General features: G+C 43.9%; 1 protein-coding gene across 2 annotated transcripts in view; it reads right to left on the reverse strand.

Annotated features, from left to right (window-relative positions):
• Positions 1-1,009: 1,009 nt before the first annotated feature.
• Positions 1,010-23,588, reverse strand: part of LOC308094639 (cyclic AMP-responsive element-binding protein 5-like) — a 26,864-nt gene continuing 4,285 nt past the window's right edge. For both annotated transcript variants that reach the window (XM_080441410.1, XM_080441409.1), the window contains exons 2-11: positions 21,717-21,783; positions 20,994-21,087; positions 17,680-17,789; positions 16,619-16,896; positions 12,267-12,399; positions 11,401-11,469; positions 7,040-7,375; positions 5,424-5,693; positions 5,099-5,204; positions 1,010-2,459 (exon numbers count right to left, since the gene is read on the reverse strand). In XM_080441410.1, the coding sequence (XP_080297536.1) occupies positions 2,323-2,459; positions 5,099-5,204; positions 5,424-5,693; positions 7,040-7,375; positions 11,401-11,469; positions 12,267-12,399; positions 16,619-16,896; positions 17,680-17,789; positions 20,994-21,087; positions 21,717-21,770 (1,587 nt within the window). In that variant the 5' untranslated portion in view covers positions 21,771-21,783 and the 3' untranslated portion in view covers positions 1,010-2,322. The remainder of the gene's footprint in view (positions 2,460-5,098; positions 5,205-5,423; positions 5,694-7,039; positions 7,376-11,400; positions 11,470-12,266; positions 12,400-16,618; positions 16,897-17,679; positions 17,790-20,993; positions 21,088-21,716; positions 21,784-23,588) is intronic.

Here is a 23,588-nt window from a genome sequence, read left to right on the forward strand (position 1 = left end):
CTCTCCTGATTAGATTAAATGTACGTCCCACCTGAAAATGTATTCTGTGGTTTACTGAAGAACTGGAGAGACATTTTTTGTTTTGATCAAAACAATGTCACTTACAGCACCTTTAACTGAATAGAGGCCCTCATTATTGTACAATATCCATTACTGACGTGGACTGATCCTATAAGGTTATTGAAGGGGATATGAAAGAACTTGTTTTTCATTGCATTTCCGTGAAAAGTTTGTCACAAGTTTGTTTCATTACCTTATTTACAGTGACACGTTCCAAATCCAGTCACTAGATGGCAGACTAGGCCAGTTTTTTTTTTTTTAAGGCTCTAATCAGGGACTTCCTCTGGGATTGTTGACCCAGAGCTCAGGTTAGTATTTCATGTAAGGCCAGTGGTGGAAAAGTGCTCAAATGTTTTGCTTAAGTAAAAGTATCAATACTGCAATGTAGAAATACTTTTTACAAGTAAAAGTCCGGAATTCAAAATTGACTTGAGTAAAAGTATCGGTATCAAGATGTACTTAAAGTACCAAAAGTAGAATAGGCTACTCATTATGCAGAATGTCCCATTTTGTTTCGTTCAAAGTTTTCAAATAAGTATAAAATGTGTAAAAGAAATAGCAGATCTACAAGCTCACAATGTGTCGCATCGCGACGCATTGTGAGCTTGTAGATCGGCTATTTTCAAATGGCCTAAATGTATACATATATAGGGCTGAAGTGGTTACTGTATGTTTTGTGATAATAATCAAAATCTACAAAGTAACTAGTAACTAAAGTTTTTAAATAATTGTATTGGAGTAAAAGTATAATATTTGCCTCTGAGATGTAGTGGAGTAGAAGTAAAAATACTGAAAATTGGAAATACTCCAGTAAAGTAAAAAATACCCAATTTTTTTTTTCCTAAGTACAGTGCTTGAGTACATGTACTTAATGTTACTTTACACCACTGTGTAAGGCAATGTAAAATAGTTTAAAAAATAAACAAACAAAAAAACACTTGCAATGAAATACCAAGAATAAATGCATTTTTTATTTTAGCATTAGATTTACAGTGATTGTCATTAACTGTACAGTACAAAATGTAGAGCCTGAAGCCTAATCTTATATTTCGTGTCATTTTCGGCCATGCACGAAGTACAAATTAGGTTTGATTTTAAGTGTAAAGCGGACTGGGTGCTACATTCTAGTAACCAGTTATGTTAAACAAATGCTAGAAATATTGTAGGAAAATATCAAGCACCTCAAGCAGATCATTTACAACCAGGAATTCCTCCAACGGAGAGACATGATAAAAAATAAAGCAATATTTTTATTTTGTACAAAATACACAGTTGCATTACTTTAGCTATTTTTCATTGTATAATCTGCCCCTGCATCGAAAAACACAAGGCACTGGGTGTGCGCTATCATTCATACAAGAAAAATACAAACGATCTAGGTCTCTTTAGGACATACTACAAGTGCAAGAGAAGATAAGGTTTAGAAATAAAAGCGATATGATAACTGATGTAATAGCATATAGAAGGGCTTGTTGTCACTAGAAACAGACATTTCCTCAACTTGATCCAGTTGCCACATGATGGTCACAGTGTTTAAGAGTCAATGACTCAAGGCTTTTTTTGTTTTTTAAATATACATTTTTGCACCTGTACCATGAAGGAAACTAGAGGTATGGCTCATTATATGGCTTCCCTCTCTTGTCTGCTGTTCAGCAAAATAGGCTTCCTGAAAAGGTGACATCAATTAATAATATTCTTTTAATAATAATAAATATTATTATTATTCTATAAATGAACAATGACAGGTTCATTTGGACTCGGAACTCATCTGTCCAGTTAAGCATTAACACTGACACGGACAGAAAAGAGGAGACAAACCAGGACCTGAAGAGAAGGTTGAGACGTCTGACATTGGATACAGGAAGTGGGCACCTAAACATTGTGGGCATCTCAAATGTAAATCAATAAAGTATTTGGAAAATGGTCCGAAGTAATGTAAAGTATACATGATTTGAACATACACAGCACATCATTATCAGATCTAAATTCTTCAACTTCTTGTTTATGCCCATAATGGCCCAGGTTTTGTATCAATTCCTAGCATTTGTAGAAATATTAGGCCTTAAATGTCAAATATTCAAGCATGTTCAAATCATGTACACTTATATATATTTTTTTTACGTTTTGGAAAGAAAAAAATGGAGGTGCCCACAATGTTTAGGTTACCACTCTTCCGGTTACCCTGTCATTTGACCCAAATGTATAATGAGAATCAGCCCTAGCCAGCCCAGCCAGGGGGCCCATCTTCCTGACTGGTGAGGGTTAGTGTCCAGGGTGGAGCTCGTGCCCTCTGTCGCCACCTGCAGGCGAAGAGGTGGAGATGCTGTTGTGTTGGACGGCCTGCATACGAGGCCCGGGACATACGGGGGCGGGACTTCCTCCCGGGCTCATCCCTGCAGCTGGACACAGAGACAGCTGTCAGTCACAGTCTGCACTCTGTATATGTGCGTGTGAGTGTGCGTGTGCGTGTGCGTGTGCGTGTGCGTGTGCGTGTGCGTGTGCGTGTGCGTGTGCGTGTGTGTGTGTGTGTGTGTGTGTGTGTGTGTGCGCGCGCGCGTGTGTGTGTGTGTGTGTGTGTGTGTGTGTGTGTGTGTGTGTGTGTGTGTGTGTGTGTCCTAAAGTGGAAAAAGTTAATAAACGTTGACATCACATACATTGGTAAGACAGCAAACCAAGAAATTAATAATAACGCAAATTAATAAAACTGCAGTGGGAGCCCAAATAAGAGCAGCAATGTACTGGTTTTCAAAATGGAACACATATCTTGGGTGCAGATAGAGTGCAGCACAACATCTTGTCTGGCCTTAAACCTCTGATTCTGACTCTCCTATACAAAGTTAAAAGGGAAAACACAAAATGCCTTCGTTAAAAACGCAGTGGAGAGCTGGTTTAAAGCACAGAGATACTTTGACTCAGATTGATACAAATCTCTTGTGCTTTTTCCCCATATGGGGTAACACGTTTTCTTAACCAGGAACTACAGTAATTGAACTGGGGTTCAAATTAAAAACGTGGGCAGAGAGGGGTGTTGTAAAGATGATAGAGATCATATGATGATGATGATGATGATGATGATGATGAAATATGCCATATCATTAAAACGTGTTTTTTTTAAGTACTTATAGATAAGGAGTTATAAAAAGACCCAAAGTAACTCAAGCCAACTGCCACCTCTTTCTGTTTTGGAAAAGATGATGCACATTACTCTGATGGCTGGGGTCAAGTATCTCTGATCTATGATTCATTTAATAGGATGTCTGGGGAATCCTCAGAGTGTAAAAGATTAGCTTGGTGTAAATATTTGAATATGGAAATAACAGTTGATGAATGGAGGAGAGTTAGCCTTAAAGATCAGGTTCAGATGATTAATACCAGATTTTAGTTATTACAGTACATGCGGATAATGCCAACATATATTCCCCCATCTATAATCCACTGTTTTGATGCCAATATTCCAGACAAATGTGTAAAATTGTATGTAGAGAAAGGTACATTATTTCACTGCTTATGGGAGTGCGCAAGAACCATGAATTCTTGCAAAAAAATTACTTGATATATTATAAAAAATATCTGAAGAAATACACAGCTGTGCATCCTAGATCTGTTCCATGAGAAGCTAAACACCAACAGAAACAAGAATGGAAGTAGTATTAATATATTGTCTTCTCCAAGCTAAACACACAATTGCACTCTTTTGGAAAAACCCATACAAAGCACATATTATTATCTACTAATCTACAGTAATTGTCTTCTAGAAATTTGACTTTAGCTATTTAAGGAAAACCATCCTTTGGGACCTGTACTAATATAGATTATTATTCAGGTCTTGTGGATTTGCTAGGAGGAAATAACTGTTTTATGTTTGTTTTTTTATTATTATTATTATTCAAGTTTATTTATTTATCATTGTCTATTGGAATTTGGATGACATGTGAGATATATATTTTCAGTCATAATCTAGGTGGTGGAGAAAAATAATACCAATAAATATATTTGGAGGGGGGAGAAAAAAGAAACTCGTTACAGGTCAGATTAAAGGAAAATAGCTCTTTTATTTTGACAAATGAATACTGTACATACAAGGTTCCATATACAACAAAAATAGAAAGATAATCTTGTAACATGCCAATGGTACATCACCTAAGCCTTACAGTAAGGTGCAGTTTTCCATGTCTATCATTACAGGCCTGGGTAAATTTCGAATGAACATTTATTAGCTACAATTAACATTTTGTTTGCCTGGAGTGCAAGGCTGGCATGGAGCGCAGTAGGCTCCATGCTACATTTGTGCCAGGCAAAATAATCAGCCCCAGAATAGAAATGGAATTCCATCAATCCAGGTCTGGTTCGTTATATGTGTATAAAACAGGAAATTATGAATCATCCCTTATAGGGAGAGCAAAGAGAGTGACGCTTACCGTTTGTCGACGCTGTGTACAAAGAAGTGTGTATTATGTGTATTAGAACCAACGGTTCTCAAAGTGGGGTCCATGGACCCCCAGGGGTCCTTGAGGGTCTTCCAGGGCGTCCCCAGCAAAATGATTGATGCTTGGGAACCAAATGGACCCTTACAGGTCTGTAACTCTGACAGCGTGCAAATGGAACCAAGTGGACCCGTCAGAGCTATGGGGGTCCACGCCGCGGCCCTAATGCAATTACCAAACTGGGGTCCTTCAAATTAAAACATTTGAGAACCACTGTATTAGACGGTCTGAAACACTGCTGTGGAAACTAAAATGTTCTCATCCCTGCTGGTCACTTACAGTGACGTAAATCAAGGTGCGGCATGAGGCCCCTGTGTGTTGTTTTTTTGTGGAGGTTATGATAACAGGGGACATCATAACCCCGGTGGTGACGTGATGATCCCTCACCCGCGTATGTTCAAAAGGGGACATTTTAGTTTGTAACGGGGTCGGTGAGGAAATACCGTCAGTTTGAGGTGGAGGTGATCAGTGATGGGCTCACTGTGGGGGAAAAGCTGGGGGGTGAGGTTTTGTAGGAGGTTTTGCAGGCTGAGGTGGATGGTGGAGTTACTCACTGGGGAACCCTGTCTCTCTCTGGCGGGCCGTCACAGGACAGTCTTTGTGCGTGAGCAGAATCTGTTTCAGTTGACCCACCTCCGACCTCAGTGATGTCACTTCGTTCTGGGAACACATGGAGACATTAGTGTCAGAGGGACGTATTCTCTCTCTCTGTGTGTGTGTGTGTGTGTGTGTGTGTGTGTGTGTGTGTGTGTTTGTGTGTGTGTGTGTGTGTGTGTGTGTGTGTGTGTGTGTGTGTGTGTGTGTGTGTGTGTGTGTGTGTGTGTGTGTGTGTGTGTGTGTGTGTGTGTACATCCATCGTAATAGCGTGCGCGTCCCTACCTGTAGCTGCAGGTTGGTGTGCGTGAGCTCTTCGGCTTTCTTCTCCAGCGCCGACACCCACACCTTTCTCTTCTGCCGGCATCGTGTGGCCGCCGCTCGGTTACGCTCCAGGAACTTCTGCCGCCTCTCGTCGGGGTCCTGGTCCGCTGTCCTCCTGCGACGACCTCCGCCTCCGCCTCCGCCTCCACAGCCGCTGCTGCTGCTGCTGCTGCTGCCGCTGCTAGGCTGCATCGCATGATGGGAATGAGATGGCTGGTTCATGGGAGATGCCTGTAGAATACACACACATGCATATTAACTCTGGTTAACTTTGAATGTTTGGCATTGAATCAGAATACCTTTATCAAGTAAAATGAACGCACAGGAGTGTGACTTAGTGATGGTGGTGGGTATCAATAGGGTTCATCCAGGAATCTGACCTGATGAAGCCCTTGCATGGGCGAAATGCTTGTGTTTGTTGATCGTGTGCGGACATTCGCTTCTTATTACTTGAATAATTTTGGTCCGTGAGCACCGTTTTATAAGAACAGTGGGACTGTGCATATCCTATCATTTTCAAACCAGGAATCTGCCTGAGGGTGGTGCTAGAGGAAAGGTTTGTGCGCTTTTCATCTAGTTTCATGGCAATCTGCCCATTCGATTTTGAGATAACATGAGCGCAGTTGGACAGTTTGGTGTAAGGGCGGTGCTAGAGTAAGGAAATAGGGTCACCAAAATCAGTAGGGTTCATACTTGCTGAACACATTAAGGTCCATGGCAATCTTCCCTGCTGGTTTCAAGTGCATAATTGTACATTTTGACAAAATGGTGGCATTACAGAAAACACCAAAATCAGTAGGGGCATCGTCTTGGGACCATAAAGGGGCAGAGTAAATTCCATGTCAATCCAGCCAGTATTTTTTTTTTATATTTTGATTGCGAGTCAAATTTGTAAAAGTGGAAATGTTGGCCTAATGATTGTGCTAGACTAGGGGAAATGCCATGGGACCACAAAAATAAGTGGGGTCATCCTCTGCGGTAACTGAAGGTACACAAATAATTAGGACATCCATTGCCATCCTTAGAGCATCACTGCCAGTGCCAGTGGGGCTAAACAAAACTCAGTGTATATTTGCAGTCATGGACAATAGGCTCTATGCACAGCAGCCATATTGGAAATAAACTGGGCCTCTTCTTACTTCCTTCACAGGTGTTACCAATGATACTAATTAAGGTTCTGTTCCATTCTGGTCAAACAGAGTCAGGGTGCTGATATTGTGCATGTTGGCTCACTGGAAACACTCTGCTACACCAGTGGGTCTCAAAGTGGGGTCACTGGACCCTCATGGTTCCTTGAGGGGGTTCCAAATTGCACCTTACGGGTGTGTAACTCTATCTCTACAGTGTGTACTCTAGAGTCTACAAATACGGGTCCGTTTGGTTCCATTTATACACAGTTATGGGGGTCCTTGTAATTAAAACGTTTGAGAACCACTGTGCTACACGAAATGGAGCACAGCATTAGTATCATTGGTAACACCTGGGAAGGAAGTAAGAAAGAGGCCCAATTTCCTTATGGCTGCTATGCATAGAGCCTATTGGCAACATTCACACATTTAACACATCCATACTGTTACCTGTGAGTGAATGGAGAGAGGCGAACCCTGGTGCAGGTGCGAAGGCGGCGACTGATGGGCCTGAGGGTGCGGGACGTTCCCCGATTGGTGGAGCTGGTGGCCGTGGGCGTTTCCCATGTGTTGCGCGGGCGGGGCGCCGTAACGCTGCTGGTAGGTGAGGGGCGGAGCTTGCAGCTGATGAGGGGAAGGGTGATGCTGCAGCGGAGGCGCCTGCTGGCGCTGTGACATCATTTCCATCATGTGACCTATGTTGGCCATGGGGTTGCTACCGGCGACCATTCCTGGGAGTTGGTGCGGTTGCTGGGGGTGATGGTGGCCCATGTTCTGTTTAGATCTCTGGGGGTGAGGGAGAAGGTTATCATGATGTTAGTGTGTTTTGATTATCTTGTTCAGTGATTCTCAAACATTTAAATTTCAAGGACCCCCATAACTCTGAGACCCAAAAGGGTCCATTTGGTTCCATTTGTACACTCTCAGAGGTACAGACCTGTAAGGGTCCATTTGGAGTTACATACCTGTAAGGGTCCATTTGGAGTTACAGACCTGTAAGGGTCCATTTGGAGTTACAGACCTGTAAGGGTCCATCCTGACTTCCTGACTTCTCTTAATTGGGGTCCCTGACCCCAATTAAGAGAAGTCAGGATTGTCAGCATTTACAAGATTTGTCAATTTCTTTTGAAAATAGGCGATCTACAAGCTCACAACACGTGTTAAAATAGAGCTACCGGTAAATAGTAATAGGGCTCTTCGCTGGGGACCCCGTGGTACTCCCTTCAAGGACCCCCGTGGGGGTCCCTAGAGACCACACATTGAGAACCATTGATCTAGTTGTCAGGTATACGATCATAACTGTAATCCCAGAATATTATAATTTTTTTTAAGAATGTAGAAAAAATATGCATGAATGTTCCATCAGTCTCATGAGCACATGTTTACAACGAGTACATTCAGATTTAGTACGAGCAAACCTTCACTTGGCATAAGCAAGTGAACACTTTACAGGTTCTGGATTCTAGGGCAACTGTATCTGTCCCCTGCACACATTAAATCTAAACTCAAAGTCAATTATGTACTGGTGAGTGTTTGTGTGTGTGTGTGTGTGTGTGTGTGTGTGTGTGTGTGTGTGTGTGTGTGTGTGTGTGTGTGTGTGTGTGTGTGTGTGTGTGTGTGTGTGTGTGTGTGTGTGTGTGTGTGTGTGTGTGTGTGTGTGTGTGTGTGTGTGTGTGTGTGTGTGTGTGTGTGTGTGTGTGTGTGCGTGCGTGCGTGCGTGCGTGCGTGCGTGCGTGCGTGTGTGTGTGTGTGTGTGTGTGTGTGTGTGTTTGTGTGTGTATGTGCGCGCGTGCGTGTACATGGGTGCATACGTATGTGTGTGTACGTGTGTGTATGCTCATAAGGGGGATAATGTGTGCCAATAAATGCCTGGCTGAGCAGTTTGATACCTTCACACTTTATCATTCCCATGTATCATCTGACTAAACAGACTGTAAGAGCTAATTTAAACCACGTCTCCACTTTCCACCACACTCAGCAGCACAGGCCAGAGAGAGAGAGTGAGTGAGTGAGAGACAGAGAGAGAGAGAGAGAGAGAGGGAGAGAGAGAGAGGGAGAGAAACGAGAGCTTGTGTGTGGATAATGACATCACCCCTTGCTCTTGCCCCCCCATCTTACTATCAGCTCTCTGTTATGTAATATTTCTGTAGGAGAAGTTTTCTTTTTCTATTTTTTTCCGCTTCAAATTCTTCTTCCTCCGCTCCATTCAGCGAAGGGAAAAAAAAGGGAACACATTTAGAGACTGCCAAGAATGAGATCACCGTTGCTGCCTGTGCCAGTTTCACCAACCCCGCCAGCCAGCCAGCCAGCCAGTCAGCCAGCCAACCAGCCAACCAACCAACCAATCAGTCAGTCCAGTCAGTCACCCACAAGACAGGACAAGGCAGAACGATCGTCCCAGGCTCTGTTTACTACATAGAAACACTCCCCACAGCGGCCTGCCATTACACCATTACATCATGCAGCTGTACTAGTGCAGGATGACACATCGCATTGATATTTCTGTCTGAGTCGGATCGGACAAGGGGGGGGCGGGGGGTGGGGAGTTGGGGCAACAGTGGATGGTGGGGGGAGGGATCGGTGAATGAAGGTATGCTCACACTGTACATGAAGCTACAACATGAAGTTTATTTTCCACCATCCACTCCGCTGTAAGTGAGAGTGGAGTTACTGTAAGACAGTGATACTTACTTCAGCAAAGCACGACACCGTACGTGATGAGAGTAGACTCTAGACTGACTATAAGACCATATAAGTCATATATAAGACTGTCTATAAGACCAGACCAGACAAGACTAGACAAGATTATATTAGGACAGAAGAGAATATAACTTAATATAATCTGGTAGAACGGAGGACAACTTCATTAACTAAAGCATAGATAATCCTTATCCTTGACATGTTTATACGAGTACTCTTCATAGAGCTTTGAGGTTGCCTACAGCTTACTGTAAACCCCTACTGTATACTTAGTTGACCAGATTCCCAAGGGCTCTATACTAGGCGTTCTCCTGTTTTCACTCTAGACTAAATATCTCCGGCGAAAATAGGTTCAAATAGTGAAAGCCTTACTTGAGGAGCCTTCCCTTTTCATGCCATAGACACCCAAAATAATATGTATTTGACCGCGGACCCCCATCTGAAAATATTTAGTTCCATGGACCCCCATAAAAGATATGTGTTGTTATTTTATTTTTTTTAAATCAACATTTCTCACATTTGTTTTAGATTTTTGAAAATAGCCAATGTATATACGGTTAAAGAGGATAAAAGATTTTGATACTATATTAACTAATTTAGCTTGGGACGCCCTGGAACCCCCTCGAGGACCCCTGGGGGTCCCTGGGCCACACGTTGAGAACCACGAGAGTAGGAGACATGTCCTCTTGACTGCAGTCAACGGACAAAGCGCTGCCTGTCTCTCTCTGAGCCTCACATATGAACCTTAGTGGCTCTGAAACCCGATACACTGCTCACTTGTGACTCCATATACAGGGTCAATGCATGAAGTCATATCCCCTATGTGTGTGTGTGTGTGTGTGTGTGTGTGTGTGTGTGTGTGTGTGTGTGTGTGTGTGTGTGTGTGTGTGTGTGTGTGTGTGTGTGTGTGTGTGTGTGTGTGTGTGTGTGTGAGAGAGAGTGTGTGTGTGTGTGTGTGTGTGTGTGTGTGTGTGTGTGTGTTTGTGTCTGGACAGTGGGCACTTCACAGTTTTCCCTCTAGGCCTTTGATCTTGCAAATGTTCTTAAAAATTCATACTGTATACATCTAGACAGAGAAACATTTTAAGTTCAGTGTAAAGGAAAGGTTGGGAGCTTGTCTTAACCACTTTCAACCTGGCATCGCTGACGCGGGCACATCATGACAGGTGAACATTTTAAATGTTTTAAATATTTTTCAAATATTTAAAAAGATTTTAGAACAGGTTGTGAGCCTATAGATCATGTGTGTGTGTGTGTGTGTGTGTGTGTGTGTGTGTGTGTGTGTGTGTGTGTGTGTGTGTGTGTGTGTGTGTGTGTGTGTGTGTGTGTGTGTGTGTGTGTGCGTGTGTGTGTGTGTATAGTGTATAGTTTCCCCTCTATCCTAATCACGGATTAGATTAGCCAGAAGCACAAAGGGGCCCTGTGTACGAGTGTCTGTGTTTGTGTTAATAAGAATATGAAGAGACAATGGGTCACTTTCAACCTGGCCTCCCTATTTTGGGCATGTCATTATAGGCGAAAAGGTAAAAAAATGTTCCTGTAGATCTGCTATTCTCGTTAAAGATATTTGATGTAGAGAGACAACATTAGGGGGCCTAGACTCGTATAAAGCCCTGGGGGGACACCGGTCAAACTAAGTATATATAGGGTTTAAGCGGCTAAGTGGTTAATGAAAGGCTTATATTTGACTGTTTCAAAGCAACACACAGTGTGATATCGTCACCACTGACCACACACTCACAGCTCACATTCACAATCCTCTCACCACAGTCACCAGTAAGAGGATGTAATAGACTCTATGCACAGACAGCCATACTGCGAAGACGTTCACAGGTGTTGCCAATGATACTAATGAAAGCTTTGTTACATTCTACTGGTAAGGGTCCATTTAGGTTCCATTTGTACACTCTCAGAGTGATGGGTGTCGTGGAAATTAAAAAGTCTGAGAACCACGGTGCTACACTAAATGGAACAGAGCCTTCATTAGTATCATTGGTAACACCTGTAAAGCGAGTGATAATATGGCTGCTGTGCATAGAGCCTATAACGACACAAAGAAACAGGAAGAAGGTTTTTTTTTTGCGCGTGCTACACCCTAAATGTCTCTGTACCTGAGGCGAGGCACAGGCGGGGTTGTTGTGGGTGGGACCCGGTATGCCCATCAAGCCGTGTCTGTCCATCTGAAAAAAGGGGGAAAATGAGAAGTGTCACAAAAGATAACCTTTCACTCCGAATCAGGCTTTGCAGAGTGGAGGGGTGGAGGAAGGGTTCCTCCCGAGGTCACATCCATCTGGAGTTTGACACTTGTGATTAATTCATCCACAGGAGTGAAGTGACTTCTTCTGTCCTCTATGAATATTTCTGAGTGGAGGTCCTTGACCACTTTGGCCACTATACCCACATCTATAAATCATAATGACCTGCAAATGAATGTGTGTGGGTGTGTGGCGTGTGTGTGTGTGTGTGTGTGTGTGTGTGTGTGTGTGTGTGTGTGTGTGTGTGTGTGTGTGTGTGTGTGTGTGTGTGTGTGTGTGTGTGTGTGTGTGTGTGTGTGTGTGTGTGTGTGTGTGTGTGTGTGTGGGGGGGGGGGGAAACAGACACAAAGACAGACACACGAGGGGGCGGACAGACAGAGATAGACGGACGGACAAACAGAAAGACAGACAGACAGACAGAGGGATGGACAGACAGACAGACAGACAGACAGACAGACAGACAGACAGACAGACAGACAGACAGACAGACAGACAGACAGACAGACAGACAGACAGACAGACAGACAGACAGACAGACAGACAGACAGATGGGCAGGGTTGCGGATGGACAGACCGACAGATAGATAAACAGATTGACAGACGGGGCAAGTGGAATTATATATATTTTTTAAATTGCCTTTGCGACTGAGTGTGTGTGGATGTGTCTGTATATGCACATGCACATGTGTGTAGCTAAGGTAGGAGCGTGCATGGACACTCACAGCCATGTGCTGAGCAGAGGCCCCCTGCATGGCAGGGTCTGGCAGGGTGCCCGGCATGGAGGCCGGCAGCGGCTGTCTCGGTCTGTTCCTCATGTGCAGCAGGGAAGAGGGCAGGGGCCCCGGAGCCCCTGGCCTGAGGTTAGCCAGGGAGAGAGAGAGAGAGAGAGAGAGAGAGAGAGAGAGAGAGAGAGAGAGAGGGAGAGAGGGAGAGAGAGAGGGAGAGAGGGAGAGAGAGAGAGAGAGATTTCTTTAATCCAAGGTTCAGGGCGAGTTACAAGTTAAAAGATTCAGCTGGTCTAATGCAGTGGTTCTCAGCCTTTTCAGGCCGCGACCCCCCAAAATAATCATATTTGAACTGGGGACCCCACATTTTGTTTGACTCCGTTCCACAGATAAATATTGTGAAAATAGCAGATCTTCAAGCTCGCAACGCGAGAACGAGAGGCGTTGTGAGCTTGTAGATCGGCTATTTTGCCTCTTTCTTATATTATTTGACAATTTGGCCAATGTTTTATAGTATAGTTTGTTGATTACTTTTTGTTGCAGCAATGGTCTTTTTCTTTTCTTTCATTTTTTTTTATTGTTTCAATGTTTTAAAAGGTCTTAAAAGTCCTTAAATTGTCACTTCACTATCATCTGGGACCCCCCCAAAATCATGTGGGGACCCCCCCAAAATCATGTGGGGACCCCCCTGGGGGTCCCAACCCACAGGTTGAGAACCACTGGTCTAATGGTACGCAGCAAAATCCTCAGTGTTTATTTAACTCAGAGTAGTGTAAAAAGAGACGTTACACTCTCAGAGTTAAATAAACAGTGAGGCTTTTTGCTGTGTAGACCTGCGGTGAGGCTGAGGTGGGACACGAGGGACGTGGGTTAACAGCACGGTGAAAACAAAAAGCCGAGGTGACGAAGGAGCTGCTGGACGGATGGTTGGAGGAGAGGAGGAATCGATGGAGGAATGGAAGAAGAGGCGAGAGAAAGGGAGGAGCGAGAGATGATTAGAGGTGAAGCAACAACACTTGATACAAAACAGGGTGAAAAAAGAGTGACAATGGAAAGTATGATACAGTAGAGAAGAAAGAAAGGAAAGAGGAGGATAAGATAGGTGGAAATTAAAAGTAACGGGTTGAGAAAGAGAGAGAGAGAGAGAGAGAGAGAGAGAGAGAGAGAAAGGACGCAGGAACCCACGGTGCCGCATGCCGCTGACATAAGGGCCCTGGCGCTCGGCCAATCAGACTACGCTGAGGTCATCGTTGATGATGTCACCGCCCGAATCTGGAGCACGCGGCCAACTTTAACGACGAGCAGAGTGGGAACAAGAGAGAGAGGGAGAGAGAGAGAGAGAGAGAGAGAGAGAGAGAGAGAGAGAGAGAGAGAGAGAGAGAGAGAAAAGTAGACGAACGAAAACATCGTTTCTAAACGTAACCACAACAGTTCGACCGGGCCGGCCGCCAGACTCTCGGATACTGGGTCGCCACGGAAACCGGCTGGTAAACACAAGGGGAAACAGTGGGACACCCGATCCGCGACTTGACTTAGCAACACATAGGAGTGTTCCACCAGAAACAAGCTGTCCTGTTTCAGCTGGTACTGATTTACTGCGCCCCGAAACACGGTCAACTCGCTTACCTCACTATCAGGGGCGTTACTTGGGGGGGGGTCCCAGGCAAGGGCAATTGCCACCCCCTAGCATTCGCATTCAACATAAAATGCAGTTAATTATGCGTCTTTGCTCCACCTGAACATTTTCTTGCAGATTGCAGAGGAAAACGTCAAAATGTGACTTGAAGGGGGGGGGGGGAATATTTGCCTTTTCGGGACTTCCGCACTCTGGAATATATGATTTCCGATTCTGTCCCTATCGGAACATAACTCGGACGGCGCTGAGACGGTTCAAGCGGACTTCGCAACGTTCGGCATGGCGACTCGCTCGCCTAAGCTCGCTAGGCGGAGCCTACTGTGGCTCAAGTTGACGGTGCGCCTCCATAGTTTTAACAGTTTTTTTGACGGACCGTCAAAAACGCTGAGAACTGGACTTCTGCATTCCTGCGGAAGTCCCGAAAAGGCAAATTGTGACTCCCCCCCCCCCCTTCAAGTCACATGTTGCCGTTTGGTCAATAAGTCACGTTATGACTGTTGGGGGTGAGACAGTGTTGCAACGAGTAGACACATTCATTAGAGACTTATTTTATGCTCACATTTATAAACAAATGCGCCTATTTTTAAATAGCTTAGGTTGTCACTATTGCCTCAGGTGTTTTTCTGAAATTACGCCTCTGCTCACTATAATGTTCTGTCTCCTTCGCTCACAGACACCTTATACTATAATCACTCTCATAATCAATTACAGAATGTTATAAGAGGCTCTTCAAAGAGCACTTATCGTGGTTACTTAAACGGTAGTCTCGCGAGCCAGACTGTTGCCTCCGACCATTTTCACATGCATCCGTCTGGAGCACGGAAGCTATGTAAATTATCAGAGGATAAAGCGGATATGACGCCTCCTCCCCGCATCCGTTTCATCTTTATAGTCGCGCAAATTTGTCCTAATATAAATAAACTAGAAAAAGTGCTCCTCGGAGCACTGCCAGACCCCTAGTGGTTGAAATCTGAATGGCCGGACTTCGCATGACGTGTGTGCAGAGGAAAAGAGGGACAGACAGAGGAAAAGAGGGACAGACCGACCGACCGACCGACAAAGCCTCCTGTAGGCCCACCCCTTGGGTCTGGCAAAAATATAGCTAGCTGCTTATCAGAAATGGAAATTCTAAAATAAAATGTAAATATATTTTTAAAATATATTTTCGTGAACGGAAATGACGAACAGATGACAGCTTCTGTTCTCGGCTTTCGGGATGTGTAGTTCCAGACTCTGTAGCATTCAGAGATAGTGGAATAGTTGTCTGGCTATTTGAGACTTTGCCGTTGTTTTTGTTTTGTTTTTACAAAATGTGCTTGCGGATGCTTAAACTGAATCCTATTGTTCGATTGTAAGGAGGACATGGGAAAATCTGTCATTACACTGTGAGAGGTAGCCCTTTTAACTATAGGTCAGGACCAGAGAAATTGGTCACCTGGTCTCTTGCTGGTGGACCTATGTTGTGGCAATTATGTGGGTTTGATGAGCCTGTGTGAAAAGGGCACGAGCACACAATTCTCTCTCTAGCTTTGCGAAGTTTCAAGAGCCCTTGGTTTATGTGTACAACTCAGTCACATTACTGGGTGTTGGGACATTTGGAGACAAACTATAAGCTGCTGACACTAGTGTCTGACTTGCAGTTGTTCCCCGGAAAATCAGCTGCAGTCCAAAGACATTTTACCAGTTCTTGTCTGCTCAAACTATTACAAATACAATTATTATTAATTAAGAATTAAGTCAAAGGACAATATACTTTTCCCTGATACCATGTCAACCATCTAATACCACAATAATAATGAAACAACTGCAGGCGTCTGATGTTAACGTAACCACCCGGATTCAAACTCACACATCCCTTGGCCAATATGACATGCTTCTGGACTTCAGGCAGTACTACTCTGTTACACAAACAGACAGAGATGACGACGCATATTGATAGGCTCCTAATATACGCGGTGTGTATTGAGTTACAGGCAGCCAAAAGCCGAGAAAGCCAGTGAGACAGAGAGGCCCAGGAAGTGGGAGAGCTGAGATGAAAAGAGGGGAACGGGGAACCCACCAGACCCACCCGCCTGTCAAACCGCGTGATAAACCAGAGAGACTCATGGAAGCCACACGGGTCACGGTGCGCCAGCCTGCCTCTGAGGCGAGACTCTACTGGATTATGTCAAATGGAAGGCAGGGGGAGTGAGACGAGTGATGGGTGGTTGGGTGGAGGGTGGCTGGGACGAGTTGGGGGGGGTGGGTGGGTGGTGGGGAGGGGTGGGTGGACGGGACTGTGGGCGGAATGTCTGTCTGCCTGTTTGACCGTCTATCTATAATGTCTCGCCACTTTACTTACGTCTCTCTCTCTCTCTCCCCCCGCTGTCCTTTGACTTTCTCTCACGTACATTCGTGTTTTTTCTTTTTTTTTCCCTCTCCGCTCTTTCTCTCAATTCATTAGAGCGGTGATAAATTATGTATGGGAGCTGCCAGTCTGCGCCAGACGGAACGAGTTGCAGTCCCGCCAAAACAGGCTGCGTGAGATGGGGGGAAGGGAGCGGAAATAGAGGAGTGAGAAAAGGCAACATTTACAGGAGATACACCGTTTCAAAATGTTGTGTGTGATGAAGCGGGGGTGGCGGGGGGGGGTCTCAGGCGTCTGTGTGTTTTATGTGTTTGTGCCGCTGCTGTACGTGAATGTGTGTATATTAGCATCCATACCCGTACTCACCCCGAGTACGTGGAAGAGGCCTGGGTGATGACGGAGCCAGACTGGGAGGAAGACAGGGCCTGCTGGGCAGCCAGGCTGCAGCTGGGCCCCATCATGGGGCCCTGGGCCTGGGCATGTGGCAAGCAGGGGTGGAGATGGGGGTGGTGGAGCGATGGCTGGGGATGGGCATGCTGCTGAGGCTGGGCTGCAGGGTGCTGAAGCTGCAGCTGGGGCTTGGCCTGGTGCTGGTGCTGGGGTTGTGGTTGGTTCGGACGGGAAGACCCGTTATGAGAAAGAGTCTGTAGGGGAAAGAGCATGCAGCTTTGACCTTTTTGGACTTTCAGTGCACTGCCTGCTTTCAGTTCTATGTGCGTTGTGTGTTTTGTTGTTGATGATGATGATGATGATGATGATGATGATGATGATGATCTGAGCAAGCATGTACATGTGTCCACATGTTGTGTGTGTGTGTGTGTGTGTGTGTGTGTGTGCAAGCTTTTCATGCAAAGGCATGAATCCAAAGCATTATTCAAACGCACGTGTGTTCAAATGTATGTGTTGGCGTATTTGATGCCCCGACTGTTCAATTCCCGGCAGGATAATGCGATCGCCCGGTGTGTCTTTCCTGCGGCAGGTCAGATATCTGATGGTTGTCTAATTGGGTCTGTCTCCCTTGATCTCCCTTGCGAGGAAATGTCACTCAAAACACCGGCCGGGCAGATCTCAAAATCAGCTACCCTAACCCACTTCATCTTCTGCCATCTTTTAGGAACAAAAGGCACATGCTGAACATGCATACAGTTTGTTGTTTGTGCCTGTCAAGTGTTCATGGCAATGTTACATGCATGTGTTACTGTGCATGATTTTCTTCTGTTCACACGCGCGCACGCACGCACAATGTGTGTGTATATTAATGTATTTATTTATATATATATATATATATATATATATATATATATATATATATATATATATATATATATATATATATATATATATATATATATATATATATAAATAAATAATTTGTATGTGATCATTTAGTGATAATTATTTTGTATTTAGATTTTTTTTCGTTTTACCTGTTTGTTTTTTTCTTCTTCTTGCGCCTGTAGAAACTCTTCCTCGATCTCCTTGAACAGGCCCACCTCTTCACAGTTCCGCAAGAAGCGGGTAGGTGTGGGGGTCTGATCTACAGGCATCACACGCACACACACACACACGCACGCGCACACACACACACACACACACACACACACACACACACACACACACACACACACACACACACACACACACACACACACACACACACACACACACACACACACACACACACACACACACACACACACACACACACACACACACACACACACACACACACACACACACACACACGCACACACACCAAATAACCAAAGGAGAGGAGACACAAGAGTCATGACCATGTCATAAGCGTCACACGGTATCGATTACACATATTGCTGTCTTTTTAGTCATACTAGTCCCTCGCTGCTCCTGCTGTTTCTAAATCAACTGTCACCCTGGCGACAGAGCCAGGTCTCCATGGTAACCCATCTCTCTCTGTGCGATAAGATCAGAATGGCCTCTCGGCACAGTCTAAACAGGCAGGGGTCAAAGGTCAGAATGTCTTTGTTTTGAATTGACATTTCCTGCAGGAGGCACGCTAGGCAGCATGAAGGAGGAACAGAGAGATAGAAATAGAGAGGGAACTAGAGACAGAGAGACAGAGAGACAGAGAGATAGACAGACAGCCAGCCAGACAGACAGACAGACAGACAGACAGGCGGACAGAATGGGAGGGAGGGACAAGGGCGAGAGAGACAGAGAGGAGGAGGGACAAGATAGTGAGAGAGAGAAAGAGACACAGACAAAAACGACCAGCAAGGTCAGAGGTCACACTGATGTTTACACTAATGCAGACGGCTGTTTCTATGGTTACAGACAAACGGTGTCACGTGACAGTGTTGTGACTGCGTTTGGGATGAGGCATGGCTTGAGAAATAACCTACACCCATTGAAGTCAAATAAATCCTGATTAATGCTTCGCCTTCGTCCTTTGTCAACTCCTCATCATCATATGTATAACTGCACCCCTAATTGCACCCAGATGAACAGGTTGGTGTCATGCATGTAGGGCTGTCACGATTACAAATTTAAGTTGACAATTAATAGTCATACAAATAATTGCGATTAACAATTTAAATGTTTTTGCTGTTGAACATTGGAACATATGAATCAAAATTACATTTCAGATTGCACTGGGCAGATATGACAAATAATTTAAATATTCAAAGAAATTACAGAAATATTTAATACTTTAAAAAAATTAAAAAAAATAGCGGAAATAGCTGATCTACAAGCTTACAACGCGTTGTAAGCTTGTAGATCTGCTGTTTTCTTTTTCCTTTGACAATTATTATGCAAAATAATTGTCATTAGACGATTATGTAATAATTGTGACAGGCCTACACGCATGGTTTCCTCCGCCGTCGGTGTGTGAATGTGTGTGTGAATGTAATGCACATTGTAAAGCGCTTTGAATAAAGGCGCTATATAAATGCACCATTTACCATTTACTACACATGCTACCACAGCACTGTTGGGGCAAAATGTTTGCTCTTAACCGCTTATACGCCCTATTTTATACTTCATCGTACGACAGAGTCGCACGGTGAAAATAGGTGTTCTGCAAGATCACAACGTCGTTCACTTGCAGATCAGCTGTTTAAAAATGTCGGAAAATTGTTTGTAAATTTTCGCCTATTATGATGGCATTTCCAAAATAGGCACGCCAGGTTGAAAGTGGATAAGCACTGCAGGGCCGAACTAGATGCCTGTACTAAGACACAAAGCCTGTCTCTCTCCAATATCCGGGTAATTCATTAGGCCTTATTATGTAATAGATGAACAAAGACACATCGTCACGTGTGCCTGGTGGTGGCTCAGCCATTTGGTGCATGGTCCACATGCTAATCGTCAGTCGCGAGGACCCGGGTTTGAATCCGACTCCCGTCATGTTTTGCATGTCTCCCTTTTCTCTGACCTTGGTTTTCTGTCTCTTTAAACTCTAATAAAGTAACAAAAAAAAGATGTCAAATAATGAACTTAACTTAAAAAGAAAAGAGACAACTTTATAAGTGGACAATTGCGGCAGCGGCAACAATTGCGGCAGCGGCAACAATGCAGCGGCATTTCACGGGTAAAAAAAAAGTGGGTCTGAGGCGACGATTGCATCTTAAAGTACAGTATATGTTTTCTCTAATCTGATGGAGTGTACTGTACATGCTGCAACATGAGCAGATCTGTTACACCGCATAGTCTGCCTGTGGGACTGAAGCCTGTATCAAGCTTATCTGATTTCATACTGTATAACCTGCAGTCATCATTTTTTCATCAAGCACTGATCCTGAAAAGAGGTCATCACACATAAACACACACACACACACACACACACACACACACACACACACACACACACACACACACACACACACACACACACACACACACACACACACACACACACACACACACACACACACACACACACACACACACACACACACACACACACACATTCCTCGAGGCCAGACAATGTTAAAACTGACTGGCATGCAGCCAGTCCAAGCGGCGATGAGAATATGAAGATACAGGGAATGAAGAGGGAAGAGGTGTCCCAATATGGGGCACTATAAGCCAAAATATTGGCATAGGATCAGAGTAACCATACGAACAAAAGCTACGCTATGAGACCCAGCTGGACAGTGAATATGAGTTGCAGGTGGGAGACTGCCGTGATACAATTGCTGGCTGTCTCCAGACTATAATTGTTCTCCGGTGTTATTAAGCGTTATTTATTTATCAGTGACAGATATCGTTGAAGATGTTTCCAAGGCATTTCAAATTCATTCAACAACAGTACAGTGGACAGAAACAAGAGGAAGCGGAGAAGAGTGAGGAAATAAGCAGTATTCCAACCCGTATAATATCGCAAGCCCTATTATGCATTATAAATGTTTTAACTGGTTGAGACACAAAGATGTACTGTACCTACATGATAATTATTTTGAGTTGACATGTAGATTTCAGATTTGTTTGTTGTCTGTGTAATGAGCGATTATTTCCGCACTTGCACAACACTTGCATGCTGTGGAACGCTTCGGCGTTCCACAGCTTTTCCAACTGTTGCAAGACACATGACAAATCAAAGACTGCAATCGAATGAGTGCTGGTCATTATCAATTGATTTGTTAACTCATAGACCTGGTAATGTCCCATTGATGGTGGAGTCTGTATAGAATTGTACATTTACATCTTTTATTTATTTTTGTTGTTGAAGTAACGGTAAGGATCCAAATGTCCAAATCACCTGTAAAAGTGCTGTCTGCCTTGATGGAGGAGAACTTGAGGCTCATCTCATGTTTGCGTCTGTGGATCATCAGATGGTCCTCTGACTGGAAGCACTGCAGAACAGGCCGAGAGAGAGAGGGAGAGAGAGAGAGACAGAAAATGCAATTGTTTTTATAGTTTCGTAAGATAATCTTCCCTCTAAGTTGCAATGCCCATTTATACTTAATATTTAATTGTACATACATTGGTTTGTTTTGATTGTTTTGTTCCACTTTTGCTTTGGCAATGTAAATGTAAGTTTTCTCATGCCAATAAAGCTCCTTTGAATTGAATTGAATTGAAGAAGAGAGAGAGAGAGAGAGAGAGAGAGAGAGAGAGAGAGAGAGAGAGAGAGAGAGAGAGAGAGAGAGGCAGAGAGAGAGAGAGAGAGAGAGAGGCAGAGACAGAGACAGAGATAATAGTGTACAATGAAACAGTCCATGAATGCACTTATTAAATGACAAGTGAGGAGTCAAAGCAATTCATTTTTGGATAAGGGATGAGGAGGATAGATGACACTGTGATTCACACACGCACAAACGCACACGCACACACACACACACACACGCGCACACACACACACACACACACACACACACACACACACACACACACACACACACACACACACACACACACACACACACACACACACACACACACACACACACACACACACACACACACACACAATATCACTGACCTGGGAGCAGCCTGGGGCACTGCAGACATAGGGCCTGTCCTGTTTGTCATTCATGTCACACACAAACCTACACACACACCCACACCCACACCCACCCCCCCACACACACACACACACACACACACACACACACACACACAGAGAGAAGAACAGAAAAACATCCGCTTAATTTGTGACATCATCATCATATGATCTTAACTTCCCTCTATCCTGTATTACTTCCCACAGCATCTAGTGACAAAAGTAAAATGAAGGGTAATGACGATGATAAAGAATCATGCATATTGCATCTTTCTGAACGAGGTTGCAAAGTGCTTTTTTGCAAAGAAATACAATAATTAAAAGAGACGAAAAACTGAATAAAAACAATGAAACACAATAATATAGAACACCAATGCAAATAGATGTTAAGAGGAAACAGAAGTAAAAGCACAATAAACAAAGAACTCACACATGACAGCCAGTGAAGTACCAAGCTATACGAGATGAATAATGCTTTTGTAAAATGACTTTCTTAAAAGAGGCCATAGTTCTGAGCCGGATGACATGGGCTCCTCCTGTATGCAGGACAGGTATAGGCTATTACAAAGCCTGGGGGCTGTGGTCCCTTATGCCCTTGGTTCTCAAAGTGGGGTCCGGGGACCCCCAGGGGTACTTGAGGGTGTTCCAGGGGGTACCCAGAAAAATGTGTAAATATAGCATCAGAATAATTATGACATTTTATACTTTGGCTATTCAAAAATAGCAGATATACACAAGCTCATAGCACGGCACCGAGTGCCGCACTATGAGCTTGTAGATCTGCTATTTTTGAAAAATCTTGAAAATGTGTGCTAATCTTTGAATATATATATTTTTAATACAAAATATTTTTAGATGGGGGTCCGCGGCCAAATTCATATCATTTTGGGGGTCCTTGACATGAAAAAGTTTGAGAACCACTGCCTTATGCTGCGTACACACTGGCAGTGGCAGATACAAAAGATACAAAGACAGAGAGCTACCCAGCATATTTGTAGCTTTGTATCTGAAGTTGAAACCAGCTTAACTTTTTTGTAGCTTTGTAACTATTGTAGATTTTGTAGCAGCTACAAATATCGGATGTATTGTATCTTCATGTCGCTATAACTTCCATCGAAAATGTATGGTAGACTGCATCTTTGTAGCTGCCAGTGTGTGAACGCAGCATTAGTTCATTCATCTGGACCTATAGGTACAGCTCAGCTTGTAAAACTGCACCTGAGGATCTCGGTTTATGAGCTGAGCGGACACACAGGAGGTTAGGAGCTAGCTTAGTGAGGTAGCTACAGTACGTGCCAGGCCGTGTCAATGATACAATCTTAAAAAATAATGTATGCAATTGAATGGCAACCAGTGAAGCATCGCTAAAACTGGTGTGATGTGCTCTTATCTGTTTTGAACTAGTTATAAGCCTTGCAGCTGCAATCTGTACCATCTGCAGCCAATGTGAAGACCTTTGGTAGAGCCATAGAGTTGTAATAGTCCAATGAGAAGAGATGAGGTCATTATCATGACAGGATAAAAAAAGGTCCTTATTTCAGAAATGTTTCTCAGGTTAAAGGAGTAGTTCACCCAAAGCATTGCTTATTTTCTATAATTTACACACCCCGTGAAGCCTTGAATTCATGGAGATTTTTTTTGTTTTTGTCGCGTTCCTGACCCAATAATTTGTAATTCATCTAAGAGTCTCCTACCGGAAACTCCGCCGGTCATCAAATTATTGGGTCAGGAATATGACAAAAAACTAAAGATCTTCATTAATTCAAGGCTTCATGAGGTGGGTAATTGATAGAAAATAAGTTATTTTGGATGAACTACAAACCTCTTCACTTGAGCGTTAAAACAAGTCAG

Source organism: Gymnoscopelus braueri (assembly GCF_963280865.1).
Source record: "Gymnoscopelus braueri genome assembly, chromosome: 11".
In the NCBI taxonomy this organism is placed as follows: Eukaryota; Metazoa; Chordata; class Actinopteri; order Myctophiformes; family Myctophidae; genus Gymnoscopelus; species Gymnoscopelus braueri.